General features: G+C 40.7%; 1 protein-coding gene across 1 annotated transcript in view; it reads left to right on the top strand.

Annotated features, from left to right (window-relative positions):
• The window catches only part of LOC142398450 (tissue factor-like), a 50,989-nt gene that overhangs the window by 2,031 nt on the left and 34,458 nt on the right, over positions 1 to 14,500 (top strand). Inside the window, exon 3 of the mRNA XM_075482431.1 lies at positions 1,611 to 1,700. Within this exon, the coding sequence (XP_075338546.1) occupies positions 1,611 to 1,700 (90 nt within the window). The remainder of the gene's footprint in view (positions 1 to 1,610; positions 1,701 to 14,500) is intronic.

Genomic DNA, 14,500 nt, shown 5'->3' with positions numbered 1-14,500 from the left:
GGCTCACAGAGGAATGATGTTTGGTCCAATCTGGAAATACTAATGAGCTGTATTTACCTCCTGTTGCTTGTGAGGGCAGTACTTTTAAAATAATCAAATTTCATAGTTTTAGGTTCATTTTTATATAATTTCAATTGTGCTATACTGAGTAAAGATTGACATTCAAAGAAAATGTCTCCAAACGTCTTACTACAAAAGTCACGGCCCTTACTTTGGAATATTTGTACAATAATGTAATAATAGGTGAAAGAGATGCTCTAAATTGTGCAATTGTCATATTATCATAAGTGTACATGTATTATTCAACTACATGAAGAAATGAGAAAAAAGTGAAACCCCATTGTAAGCTCAATATTAATTTGCTGTAACTTTATTGGATAAATGTAATAATCCACACCTGAACCGGTTTACGCGCGCTCTAGCGAATGGGGATGCACTTCTCGGCAGGCGTGCACTTCTCAGCATAACACCGCCACAGAGCACGGAGTAAATAAGCTGTGCTGACGTCCTCCCAGTAGACGTGTGTGTAGGAAGCCCCCCGATAACAACAACACAGCAGCTCTGAGCTAACAGTGCAACAGTACTCGTTCGTTTATTCATTCATTCAGCGTAAAGTATTGGTGAAATAAAGACAGATAATGCCTTATTTTTATTGTGATTTAGTTGTTAGATTTTGGGAGAATTTACTCAAAAAAATCATCTTAATCATACAAACTGAGTGTGAATTTTTACACCAGGTTTCCTTGTAATCTTCCATATGTCTGTTTTTACATGTCTTTCCTAAGGTTAATTGGAGCCATGCTCCAATTAATACTTACTCAGGGCTGATGTATTTGTATTAACACAAGGATTGTCATAAACATAGCCACCAGCGCGTATCAGACTTTTATTAATCTTACATGAAAGTTTTAACACAGAAGAACATGATTAAAATCTTAGTTCCCACCTAAAAGTTTTTTTCTGCAAACCTAGAGCTCCTAGGACATGCTCATGACTGCAGATTACAGCAGATAGGTTCAGTTCATCACCTATCCTGCAGAATGAGTGCATACAAGGTGTCGCTTGACAGAAAATACATTTCCACATTGATTAATCATAATTAACTACGGATAATTGACAAGCAACCACATAAACTTTTGTTTTATGTGCAAAGGATGACTGATCAACTGTAATCAATGTTTTCATTAGAGCATTTTAAAAATGTATTCAGATGAGTTCTTTACATAAACAGAAGGAGAGGGTCCTCTTTGATGTGCCTGTCATCTCGTAAAAAAGAATTGAAAAATTAAAATAAAAAACATGACAATGCATATTATGTAATGCAAACTTTTTTTCATATAGATAGATAGATAGATACTTCATTGATCCCGAAGGAAATTCAAGCATCCAGGAGCAAAACATAATAAAGCCATAAAAATGTTTATACAATTATAAACAATTTAAAAAACAATTTAAAATTAAAATATATATATATATATATATATATCTCAACCTGCTGTATATTGCTTTGTATTTAAAACTGTACATTTTGCAACAAAACAGGTTTGATGATTTCAGATTATAAGCACTTCTTGGTTTTGTTAAAATATGTTTTGGCATGTGCCTGTCAGGGATGACGGTAACTGGATAGAGAGTCCTGACTGTAGCCAAATATCAGAGTCTGTATGTGATCTGACGGACCATCTCAAGCCTCTGGACAGGTAAGAACATAGTTCTGTCATGTCAAGCTTTCCATTTCTATAAAATAACCCCCAGGTCTAGCTACTTTTTAGTGCTAAACATACAGGCCTTCATGTTTCTTTGACTTTTGACACACCAAAATTGTTGGGATAATCAAGGTCTTCCTGGCCCATCCTGGTAGTAAGACTGCTCAACTGATTTACTGGGTGATAACCCACAGAGCACCAGCCAGACAGGTTGAAGAAAGTGAGCTTTTATAACTACCCACACAAAAGTGGGTGAATAATTGTATCAAATGAAAAAACAAACAAAAAAAGAACAAGTTTTCCTCTGTGTGAGATGTAGACGTAAGTAATGTAAATAAAACCGGAATTCAATTCAATTCAATTCATTTTTATTTATATAGCGCCAAATACAACAAATGTCATCTCAAGGCACTTAGATAGTAAGTCCAATTCAAGCCAATTGGAATTCAATTAATTAATAATAATCATAATTCATAAAATAATCCAATTCGTTCATATAGAGCCAATTCAAAAACAATTTCCTAGCTAAGAAAACCAACAGATTGCTCTGAAAACTTTTTGTTTTTCGGTCCAATCTCCCGGCCTGAGCGTGCCTGAGGCGACTGTGGAGAGAAACGACTCCCTTTGAACAGGAAGAAACCTCTGGCAGAACCAGAACCAGGAAGGGTGGCCACCCGCCTCCACCAGGTGGGGTTTGAGAAGACAGAAAGGGGGGGGGGGGGGGGGGGGGGGGGGGGGGGGCCGCAGCGGCGGCGGCACTGTAACACCATTCAAAGGATATCTGTTGGAACAGGGAAACACGAGTTAATGACCACAATAATGTCACATATACATAAAGAGAGTAAAGTGAGGAAAGGTGTGACAGATGAGGCCCCCCAGCAGTCTGGGCCTATAGCAGCTTAACTATGGGATGTTTCAGGATTACCTGAGCCATCCCTATTCAAGGTAAACACAAGAAACTTGTGCTAACGAAAAAATAAATAAATAAATAAATAAAGGACCAGACTCAGTGAGTAATTCCCTATACTCCCTATATAGATCTGCTCCTCACACCACAACAACCATCTTTTTACAGCCACAAGCTACCTCAGCCTCTCACCAACTGCACACCAGTCACAGCGGGGTGGGGATGCAAACCCTGGTTCGGGTAGGGGGAGAAATAAAAGAGGTAAGATAAGCGGGAATGGGATTCAAACCCTGGTTCAGGTAGGGGGTAATGAAAGTATAGAGGGTGCCAGAGGTGGAGGCAGGACAAGACACACTAGCAGATACACTAGCAGATTCAACAGACCTAACTATAAGCTTTATAAAAAAGGAAAGTTTTAAGCCTGGTCTTAAAAGTGGAAAGGGTGTCTGCTTCCCGGACATTTACTGGCAGCTTATTCCACAGAGAGGGGCCTGATAACTGAAGGCTCTGCCTCCCATTCTACTTTTAGAAACTTTGGGAACCTCAAGTAAACCTGCAGTTTGGGAACGAAGTGCTCTGTTAGGAAAATATCTTACAATGAGATCTTTAAGATATGATGGAGCTCGGTCATTAAGAGCTTTATATGTGAGGAGAAGAATCTTAAATTCTATTCTGAATTTAACAGGGAGCCAATGAAGAGAAGCTAAAACTGGAGAAATATGATCTCTCCTGTTAGTTCTCATCAAAACTCTGGCTGCAGCATTTTGGATCAGCTGGAGGCTTTTCAGAGAATATGTGGGACAGCCCAATAATAAAGAATTACAGTAGTCCAATCTTGAAGTAACAAATGCATGAATTAGTTTTTCTGCATCACTCTGAGACAAGATGTTCCTGATTTTAACAATATTACGAAGATGAAAGAAGGCAGTCCTAGAAACCTGTTTTATATGCGAGTCAAATGATAAGTTCTGGTCAAAAATAACTCCAAGGTTCCTCACTGTAGAACTAGAAGCCAAGGAAATACCATCTAGAGTAACTATATAGCTAGACAATTTCTCCCTGAAACGCTCAGGTCCAAAGATAACGACTTCAGTTTGTCTGAATTTAGAAGCAGACAGTTCTGAGTCATCCAGGTCTTTATGTCTTTAAGACATGCTTGTAGTCTGACCAACCTATTGGGTTCATCTGGTTTTATAGATAAGTACAGCTGAGTATCATCAGCATAGCAATGGAAATGTATGCCATGCTGTCTAATAATGTTACCTAATGGAAGCATGTTTAAAGTGAAAAGAATCGGTCCAAGCACAGAACCCTGGGGAACTCCATGACTTACTCTGGTGTGTGAGGAGGATTCTTCATTTACAAGAACAAACTGAAATCTATCAGATAAATATGACTTAAACCAGCCTAATGCAGTTCCTTTAATCCCAATAACATGTTCAAGTCTCTGTAATAAGATACTGTGATCGACCGTATCAAATGCAGCACTGAGATCCAACAGGACAAGCACAGACACAAGTCCGCTATCAGAGGCTAAGAGGAGATCATTGGTAACTTTCAGCAGTGCAGTTTCTGTGCTATGATGCACTCTGAATCCTGACTGAAACTCTTCAAACAGATTATTTCTGTGTAAGTGATCACAAAGCTGAGCTGCAACTATTTTTTCAAGAACTTTAGACATAAAAGGGAGATTGGATATAGGTCTATAATGAGCTAACACTTCTGAGTCAAGAGTAGGTTTTTTAAGTAAAGGTTTAATTACAGCAACCTTAAAAGGCTGAGGTACATATCCTGTCAACAAAGACAGATTGATCAAATCCAATATGGAAGTGTCAATTAATGGGAAAACCTCCTTGAACAGTCTGGTTGGGATTGGGTCTAAAACACAAGTTGATGGTTTAGAAGAGACTATTGCTGTTGTTAGTTCAGAGAGATCAACTGGGCAGAAGCCGTCTAAATACAAATCAGGTTCTAAAGATACTTCTAAAGCTGCTGTACTTGATGATACATCACTGATAATAGTGGGAAGGACTCCGTCAATCTTCTCTCTGATAGAAACAATTTTATTAATAAAGAAGCTCATGAAATCATCACTGCTGAGAGTTAAAGGAATACCTGGCTCAGCAGAGCTCGGATTCTTAGTCAGACTGGCTACAGTGCTGAAAAGAAACCTGGGATTATTCTTATTCTCTTCTATCAATGATGAATAATAAGCAGTTCTAGCTTTACGAAGGGCTTTCTTATACATTGTTAAACTATCTTTCCAGACTAACTGAGACTCTTCTAAATTAGAGGAACGCCACTGTCTCTCCAGCTTTCTTGCAGTCTGCTTTAAAGCACGCAGCTGTGAATTATACCAAGGAGCCAACCTCTTCTGACTGATTACCTTCCTTTTCAGAGGGGCAGCATTGTCCAGTGCTGTACGCATTGAAACTATAGTGCTGTCAACAAGAGAGTCAAGTGCTGCTGGAGTAAAGTTTAGGTAGTCGTCCTCTGTCATATCTGCACATGTCAGTGAAGAAAAGGATGATGGAATTAATTCTTTAAATCTGGTTACAGCATCCTCTGATAAACACCTTCTATATGTACATTTCTTCTCAGAAACTGGATAGTCAAGTAATGTAAACTCAAAGGTTATCAGAAAATGGTCAGATAAGACAGGGTTATGAGGGAACACTGTTAACTGTTCACTCTCAATGCCATAAGTCAGCACAAGATCAAGGGTGTGATTAAGGCAGTGAGTCGGTCTGTGAACACTCTGAGAAAATCCAATAGAGTCTAATATAGAATTAAAGTTCATATTCAGGCTGTCATTTTCAACATCTACATGAATATTAAAGTCACCCACTACAATGACTTTATCTGTACTCAGCACTAACTGGGATAAAAACTCTGAGAATTCAGACAGAAACTCAGAATAAGGGCCAGGTGGACGATACACAACAACAAACACAAGAGGTTTCTGGGATTTCCACTTTGCGTGGGAAAAACTGAGAATCAGAGATTCAAAAGAGCTCAAACTAATCTTGGGTCTGGGACTGATTAGTAACCCTGATCTCAAAATAGCTGCCACTCCTCCTCCTCTGCCTGTGGTTCCAGGAACGTGAACATTTAAACAGTCAGAGGGAGTTGCTTCATTAATGCTAACATGATGCTAACATGATGCTAACATGATGCTAACATGATCCTCCTGCTGCAGCCAGGTTTCTGTAAGACAAAATATATCAATATGATGATCACAAATCAACTCATTCACTAACAGAGACTTGGAAAGGAGAGATCTGATATTCAGCAAACCACATTTAATAGTTTGATGTTTTTGTTCAGTTAAAGTTTTTGTTTTAATAATTTCTTTTTGCACAAGAGGATTTGCTCCTTTTGTGTTAATTGATTGGGTGGGTAGCAGCAGGTGGGAAGCTGCAGAGAAGTGTGTAAGACTACAACTCTGCATCCTGGTCTGAGCCCTGGGTTGTCATGTTTTAGGGTGGCAAATAAATTCATCCATATTTCTAGAAATGAGAGCCGCTCCTTCCAAAGTGGGATGGATGCCGTCTCTCCTCATCAGACCAGGTTTTCTCCAGAAAGATTGCCAGTTATCTCTGTAGCCCACGTTGTTTGCTGGACACCATCTAGACAACCAGCGATTGTAAGACGACATGCGGCTAAACATGTCATCACTGGTCAGATTTGGCAGGGGTCCAGAGAAAACTACGGAGTCCCACATTGTTTTGGCAAAATTACACACCGATGCAACATTAATTTTAGTGACCTCCGATTGGCGTAACCGGGTGTCATTAACGCCGACGTGAATAACTATTTTACCATATTTACGTTTATCCTTAGCCAGCAGTTTTAAATAGGATTCTATGTCGCCCGCTCTGGCCCCTGGAATGCATTTGACTATGGCCGCTGGTGTCTCTAATGCCACGTTTCTGACTATGGAGCTGCCAATTACCAGGGTTTTGTCCTCAGCGAGTGTGTCGCTGAGTGGGGAAAATCTGTTTGAAGCGTGGACAGGTCGATGGTGAACAACGGGCTTGACTTTAGAGCTATGCCTCTTCCTGACAGTCACCCAGCCACCTTGTAATCCTGGCTGCTCAGGTTCTGCTAGGGGGAGGCTAATTGAGCTAGCTACGCTAGGTGGCTCCACACTGGCAAAAGGGGCCTGGCTCGCTATCGGTTGATTTTCAACAGTGCAGAGCCGAGCTTCCAATTCAGATAACCTCGCCTCCAAAACTACAAAAAGACTACATTTGTTACATGTACCATTATCGCTGAAGGAGGCAGAGGAGTAACTAAACATCTGACACACGGAGCAGGTGAAAGCAGGAGAAGGAGGAAGAGAACCGGTAGCCATGCTAAGCTAGAGAACCAGACACACCGCTAAAAAGTGAGAATAAAGATCTGTAGGAGTGTGTTAGAACAGAACGGTAAGCTATAGAGTTTAACTATGCAAAATTGTGTAAGTTATAGATTGAAATAAAGTGATTATCAGTACTCCAAGCGGAGCAAGAAATTCCACAGTGCACAAGCAAGGTAACAGGAAGTGATGCAACACGTCTTACCGCAAAGCGTCACAGCGAATGCATTGATTTTCAAATCTCAACAAGGAATATTTTCTATTAACAATATAACATAAGAGAACATGGAGCAACGTATCAAGTGTTGAAAGAGAAACATATTTTTATTCAATGACAGCTATTTTTTTTTTTAATTTGACGTTAGCAACATCTTTCAACCAATGTATAGCAACCCTTCTTCTTTTAGCAACAGTCTGTAAACATCTGGGAACTGAGGAGACAGACCAGCTGTTGGATCTTTGGGAGAGGAATCAGAATCAGAAAAAAGGCGAAGGGAGGGCGAAGAGCATTGCATACATTTAAGAGCAAGAGAAAAAACAATGAAATAAAGAATAAGAAGAAATAAAATAAAATATGTACAAAAATACACAAGATGGCTGGGGCAAAGCAGCTGATTGTGTGCATTGGCAGGCTTGAGGACCTTTATCGTTAAATTCCTTCGTTTCCAAGAGAAAGAAAAGGTCTTGAGATGGGCCAGACAACACAAGATGGTTTACCGTGGCTCTGAGCTGAGAGTTTATCCAGACATCAGCGCTGCTCTGGCTAAAAAGAAAGACATGGGACATTAATGCATATCCCAGCTCGCATACATCTGAATAACCAGGTGTGGCACTAATGTGAGGTATGGATGTATGTCAGTCAGCTCTTTCATTGCAATATATTATCTCTCTCCTTAAAACTATTATTAACTTTTCTACTGTAAGTTAACATTTTTACTTTATTAATTTATCTTGTTTGATGTAATTACCACAGCTACTTATGTTATTCCTTTGTGACTCAGATGCTGATGTGGGTGAACTACTGCTCCCTGCTATTTCCTTTTATTTTGCGCCTACTGTGCATTGTAGACACATTTGCAGATATAGGAACCCCAACTGCTAGGTGAGTGATTAGTTCACAGATTTATGTCATACCGAAGTAACAGAGTTTATAGAGTCCCGCTGCTAGTTTTTGTTCTTAGGACAAGCTTAGGGAGGTTTAGGTGTGTTTGTGTGTTTATCTGTTCCCTGTTCTGAGGGGTTTTGTTTTGGGGAATTGGGGTGGTGGGTCCTACAGATTCGCTTTTATCTTTATTATTGTCTGTGTGTTTTTAACACTATTTCCATCTACAAAGCATTGTTTCTTCTCACCATATACTTACAAGTTTGATTATGGCTAATACAACAAAAAAAGGGGTATCGCGTTTGAGATTTGTCTCTTAAAGGGATCAATGGCCCAGTCAAAAGGGGTAGAGTATTTTCGCACTTAAGGTATCTTAAAACGGATTTTGCTTTCTTACAGGAGACGCTTTGATCATGAAGGATCACCATAGGTTAAAGGCTTCATGGGTTGGCCAAAATTTCCACTCCAATTTTAGTAACAAAGCAAGGGGTACAGCGATTTTAATACATAAAAAATTCAGTTTAGCCCAACAGATGTCATAGCTGACCACCAGGACCGGTTTGCTATAGTCTCAGGCTCCCTTAATAATGAATCTGTTGTTCTTGTTAATCTCTATGCACCCAATTGGGACGATGAGGCATTTATTAGGAAAGTGATCTCACTTTTACCAGATGTAAGTTCCCACCATTTAATCTTAGGGGGTGACCTTAATTGTACAATAGACCCTTTGTTAGACAAATGCAGGATTCTCCTTCTAGAATAGCCAAAGCAATTTCACCATTTATGGATCAGATGGGAGGTGAAAAGTAGGACATGGAGAAGAGATGTGTTTTTAGATTATTTTTGAACTGTAATAGAGAGGGGGCAGAACGGATGTGAAGTGGCAGATTTGTCCATAGGGTAGGGGCAGCTGAACAGAAGGCCCTATCTCCATATGTTTTAAGTCTGGTACGAGGAACGGAAAGTAGGTCCTTGTCTGAGGAGCGCAGAAGCGGCGACTGGGAGTAGGAGTGGAGGAGATCGGAAATGTACTTAGGTGCAAGTGAATGGAGAGATTTGTAGGTCAAGAGAAGGATTTTATAGGTGATGCGTGCTTTGACTGGGAGCCAGTGAAGTTGCTTTTTTTACAAAAAACACGCCCCCTGTGGAGGTTGAATTGCACATTGTTGAACAATGATGAGTTCTGCAAAACAATTTCAAAAGTAATTGACGATTTTCTTATTACTAACAAGTCTAATCTCATATCCCCATCTCCACTTTGGGAGACATTAAAGGTGGTAGTCCGAGGAGAGATTATATCTTATTTTCAAGACTAAATAAACAAAAACAGGAAGAGTTCATGGAAAGTACAACAGAATTGGACAAAAAGTTATCAGTATCTGCATCCCCTGAATTAGACAAAGAAAGACAAAACCTTCAAATGAACTACAACTTACTGTCACACAAGAAACTGAAGAATTACTCTTACGATCATGTGGATTTCTTTATGAGCACGGTGAGAAGGCAGGACGCCATCTATCACGGCAAATTAAAAGCCAATCAGTTTCCCAGCAAATTAAACGGATTAGAACCCCTTCAGGTGAGCTTACAGTAATGCCATCTATCATAAATGAGACCTTTAAAACATTTTTCTCTGAATTATATACGTCACAATCCCCAACCGACAAAACAAACACGGTGAGTTTCCTAGATAATCTGGAATTTCCACCTATATCTTCTACTCAGAAGAGCGAAATGGATTGACTTTTAGAAACTTTTAGAAATGACACCACAGATTCAATTAAACTAATGCAAAGTGGCAAGGCCCAGACGGCTATCCTGTAGAGTTTTAAAAAAAATTTGCTGATAAATGAATCCCTCTCCTTTAAGACATGTTCAATGACTCTGGACCGGGGAGCCCTCCCTCAAACTTTCACCAAGGCGTCAATAACCTTATTACTAAAACCTGGTAAAGAGGATTCTGATTGTGGTTCCTACCGTCCCATTTCTCTTTTAAATGCTGATTATAAGATTTTGGCTAAAGCACTGTCCTTACGACTTGAATCGATTATTATCAACATTCACTTTTTTCCAGCATCCGGGGAGACACCAGAAGTGGTGGTGTCCTTGGATCCAGAGAAAGCTTTCGATAGGGTGGAGTGGAGTTATCCATTGGAGGTCTTAAAGAGGTTCTGCATTGGGTCTAAGAGTATATCTTGGATCACACTTTGATACTCTTCCCTTAAAGCGTTAGTAAGCACTAATGGGATGAAATCCCAATTTTTCACACTTAGCAGAGGAACCCGTCATGTTGTTCGCCGTGGTGATCGAACCTTTATCTATCTCACTTAAATCGGCCAGTTTTAGGAGAGGAATCCACAGATGCGGTTTGGAACATACACTTTCCTTATATACGGATGATTTATTATTGTTTATCTCTGACCCAATAACTACCATCCCTAAGATAATTGATTTACTAAACAGCTTTGGAACATTTTCGGGTTATAAATTGAACTTTTCAAAGAGTGAAAGCTTTCCTGTATATAACTTGGCCCTTGGGATCCTCGAGGTGTATCTCCCATTTAAAATGTCTAAATACAGCTTTAAGTATTTAGGTGTGCATATCTGCCATAAGCTATCAGATCTCTACAAAAACAACTTTCCACCCCTAATCGACAAGCTTAAGTCAGATCTGGACAGGTGGAATAACTTGCATATAACATAGCAGGCAGGGTAAATTGCATCAAAATGAACCTCCTTCCGCGCTTTCTGTATCTTTTCCAATGTCTGCCGATTTTTTTACCCAACTCCTTTTTTCGTATTATAAACAAACTAATTTCATCTTTTATATGGAAAGGCAAGACCCCCAGGATAAGGAGAGAATTTTTACAAAGGCATAGGTCGTAGGTGGTTTGTCACTCCCTAACTTAAGACTGTACTATTGGGCAGCTAACATACACAAAATGACTCTCTGGATCCAAAAACCTGAATTAAAATGGTTTAAACTGGAAGCTAAATCATGTTATACCTCACTTTTAGCTCTGCTCACTTCGAAGTTGCCCCTTCGATCATCCCAGTTCACATGTAACCCAATTGTCATCTCCACCCTTAAAATTTGGTTTCAGTTTAGATATACTTTTGGACTGCAGGGATTGTCTAATCACAGCCCCATCCATAATAATCATCTATTCCTTCCTCCCAGCACAGATGCAGCCTTTTCTTTCAGTTCAGGCCTTGTCAGGCTAAGGGACCTCTATATTAATAATGTCTTCGCTAGCTTCAGTGAGCTATGTGAAAAATGTAACCTTCCAAAATCCCACCTATTGCGATACTTCCAGGTCCGTACTTTGTTAAATCACAAAGCACCGCTTTCCTCAATACTCCACCTACCTCAGTAATTGACTCGATTTTGGACATTCCCACAAATCAGAAAGGCCTTATCTCCAAAATGTACCTTAATTTCCCATCTCAGTGAGTCTGTTGACAAAACCAGAAAGGATTGGGAAGAAGAACTTGGCAGAGTTATAGATGACAGTGACTGGGACTCTGCATTAACTCGAGTAAATAACAGTACATCTTGCTCCAGGCTTAATTTGATACAATTTAAGGTTGTCCACTGTATTTATTTTACCAATTCCAAACTCTCAAAAATTTATTCCAATATCGCAGATACATGCAATAGATGTCACATGACACCAGCAAACATGACACACATGTTCTGGTCCAGTCCCCATCTGCAAGGTTGGACAGCTATTTTTAACATCTTGCAGAGGCACTAAATATAAAACTGACGCCATGTGCAGAACTGGCCATTTTTGGGGTATTGTCAGATCCTCAAATAATTAGGAGGAAGTTTAAGGATAGTATCGCCTTTGCATCCTTATTAGCACGTAGAAGAATGTTGCTGGAATGGAAGTCACCATTTGCCCCCAAAGCTTCCTGGAGAAAATTAAGTTTGATCTGAGGGGTAAACCTGGAAAATTTGATCCTGTTTGGGTATGATTAGTTACATAGTTAAATTAAAGACACTACAGGACATTTGAAATGCTCACCTCTGACTTGTCACCACATTCCATCCATCCATCCATCCATTATCTTCCGCTGGTCCGGGGATCGGGTCGCGGGGGCAGGAGCTTGAGCAAAGAGACGCAGACGTCCCTGTCCCCGGCCACTTCCTCCAGCTCTTCTGGGAGGACTCCGAGGCGTTCCCAGGCCAGCCGAGAGACATAGTCTCTCCAACGTGTCCTGGGTCTCCTCCGGGGCCTCCTCCCAGTGGGACGGGCCCGGAACACCTCACCAGGGAGGCGTCCAGGAGGCATTCTCACTAGATGCCCGAGCCACCTCATCTGACTCCTCTCGATGCGGAGGAGCAGCGGTTCTACTCCGAGCCCCTCCCGGATGACCGAGCTTCTCACCCTATCTCTAAGGGAGAGCCCAGACACCCTGCGGAGGAAACTCATTTCGGCCGCTTGTATTCGCGATCTCATTCTCTCGGTCACTACCCACAGCTCGTGACCATAGGTGAGGGTAGGAACATAGATTGACCGGTAAATCGAGAGCTTCGCCTTCTGGCTCAGCTCCTTCTTCACCACGACGGGCCGTTCACAAGTGGGGGACGAATGGAGGAGGAGTCACCACATTTCATCTCCTTATCTGCCCCATCTCAATGCATTGACAAAGCTACCTCTCTGCATGTTATCATCTGCTGTGTAATTATTTATTTGTTTATCTGCTTATGGTTAGAAGGAAGGATGTGTTTTATTTCTCACTTTTACTGATCTGTAACAAGAATATGTAGGACCGGGGGTGGGGGGATAAGTGGTTGTCTCATTGTATGTACTTTTACCTGTCCTGTCCTTTTTACCTTTTACCTGAATGAAAACATTTATGAAAAAAAAAGAAATGCAAATATATCAGAGATGTTGCTATCTATGTGAAAATGGAAATGGTCTGAAATTATTATTTAGTCTAACTTTGTTGTAATTTTGGAAAAAAGTTCACCAATTTCTTCTAGATCTTAGTTTAGAAGACTTTGATGGAAAGAAGTACAATATATCAAATAAGTGTCAAAAGATTTGTAATTAAGAGTGTCCCTGTATAAGACAGCAATCCAACCTGTTTGTCTGTAGTTAGTGGGTGATGCTTCAATCATCTTGTGTTACCAAGCCAGGTTTCAGTTAGAAACATAAAGTCCAGTTTATTCCAATTTTTCTGTCCACATCATTATTATTAATAAACTCATAAGTCTAACATGAAGCCTTGATATGAGCAACTTTTTGAATCTTTGAGCATTGAGTTGCTTGTTACTGATCTCTGGTCTGTTTATGAACACTTTGAAGAGAAAGTTGTGTGCTACTCATGGGATGTCATAGGATGAAGTCACAGATTTTCTGTCTTTACAGACTTACAGACTATACAGTCCACCCCCTCCACTATCCTGAAATGGATTAAAGGAGAAGTTTTTTTTTTTTTTTTTAAACCTGGACCTTATTTCTGGCATAAAATACGTTCATCTACTCACCGTTAACAGTTCTCTGAAAGTCGGCGTCCTTCTGAAGATATTTAGATCACTGGAGATGACATCATCGACGCGCGCCGCTGCAGCACAGCTTATTCACTCCGTGCTCTGTGGCGGTCGGCTAACTTCACACGCAGTTTGCTACTGTGCAACATGGAAGGATATTTATCAGATTTTAACGACATGGATGATGGACGTCCTTACCAGAGTGAATGAGCTATGCTGCAGCGGCGCGTGTCAATGAAGTCATTCCACTAGACGCGTGTGTAGAAAGCTCCCTTCATCCCCCCGATAGCACCGGATAACAACAGTACGGCAGCTATGAGCTAACAGTGAAATAGTACACGTTCATTCATTCATTGGTCTTAAAGTATTGGTTAAATAAAGACAGATAATGCCTTATTCAGAGGCTGTATTGTCTCTCAGAATCAAGTTTATTGCCAAGTAAGTTTGCACTTACAAGGAATTTGACTTGGTGTAGTTGGTGCAAACAATAAAGATATATTTACAGAAGGTAGATATATATACAAATAGAGACTGTGCATAAATGTAATGCAGAAGGTCTGAAGATGCTACGTTAATGTAGCTTGTAGGTCTGGAAGGGGAGAGGGAGAGAGTCAGTGTCAGGGGGGGCTCCGGGCCTTGTTGATAAGGCCAGTAGCGTGAGGTTTTGGTCCTGATGGACCGCTACCTCCTGCCAGAGGGGAGTGTCTGAAAGAGTTTGTGACCGGGGTGCGAGGGATCAGCCACAATCTTCCCTGTCTGCCTCAGAGTCCTGGAGGCAAACAGGTCCTGGAGAGACGGAAGATTGCAGCCAATCACCTTCCTTGAAGACCGAATGACACGCTGCAGTCTGCCCTTGTACTGGGTGGTGGCAGCAGCGTACCACATGGTGATGGAAGAGGGGAGGATGGACTCAATGATGGAG

This window comes from Odontesthes bonariensis, chromosome 14, assembly GCF_027942865.1.
Source record: "Odontesthes bonariensis isolate fOdoBon6 chromosome 14, fOdoBon6.hap1, whole genome shotgun sequence".
Taxonomy (NCBI): Eukaryota; Metazoa; Chordata; class Actinopteri; order Atheriniformes; family Atherinopsidae; genus Odontesthes; species Odontesthes bonariensis.
Note: the sequence above shows the minus strand (reverse complement) of the source record. Positions and strands in the feature narration are given on the sequence as shown.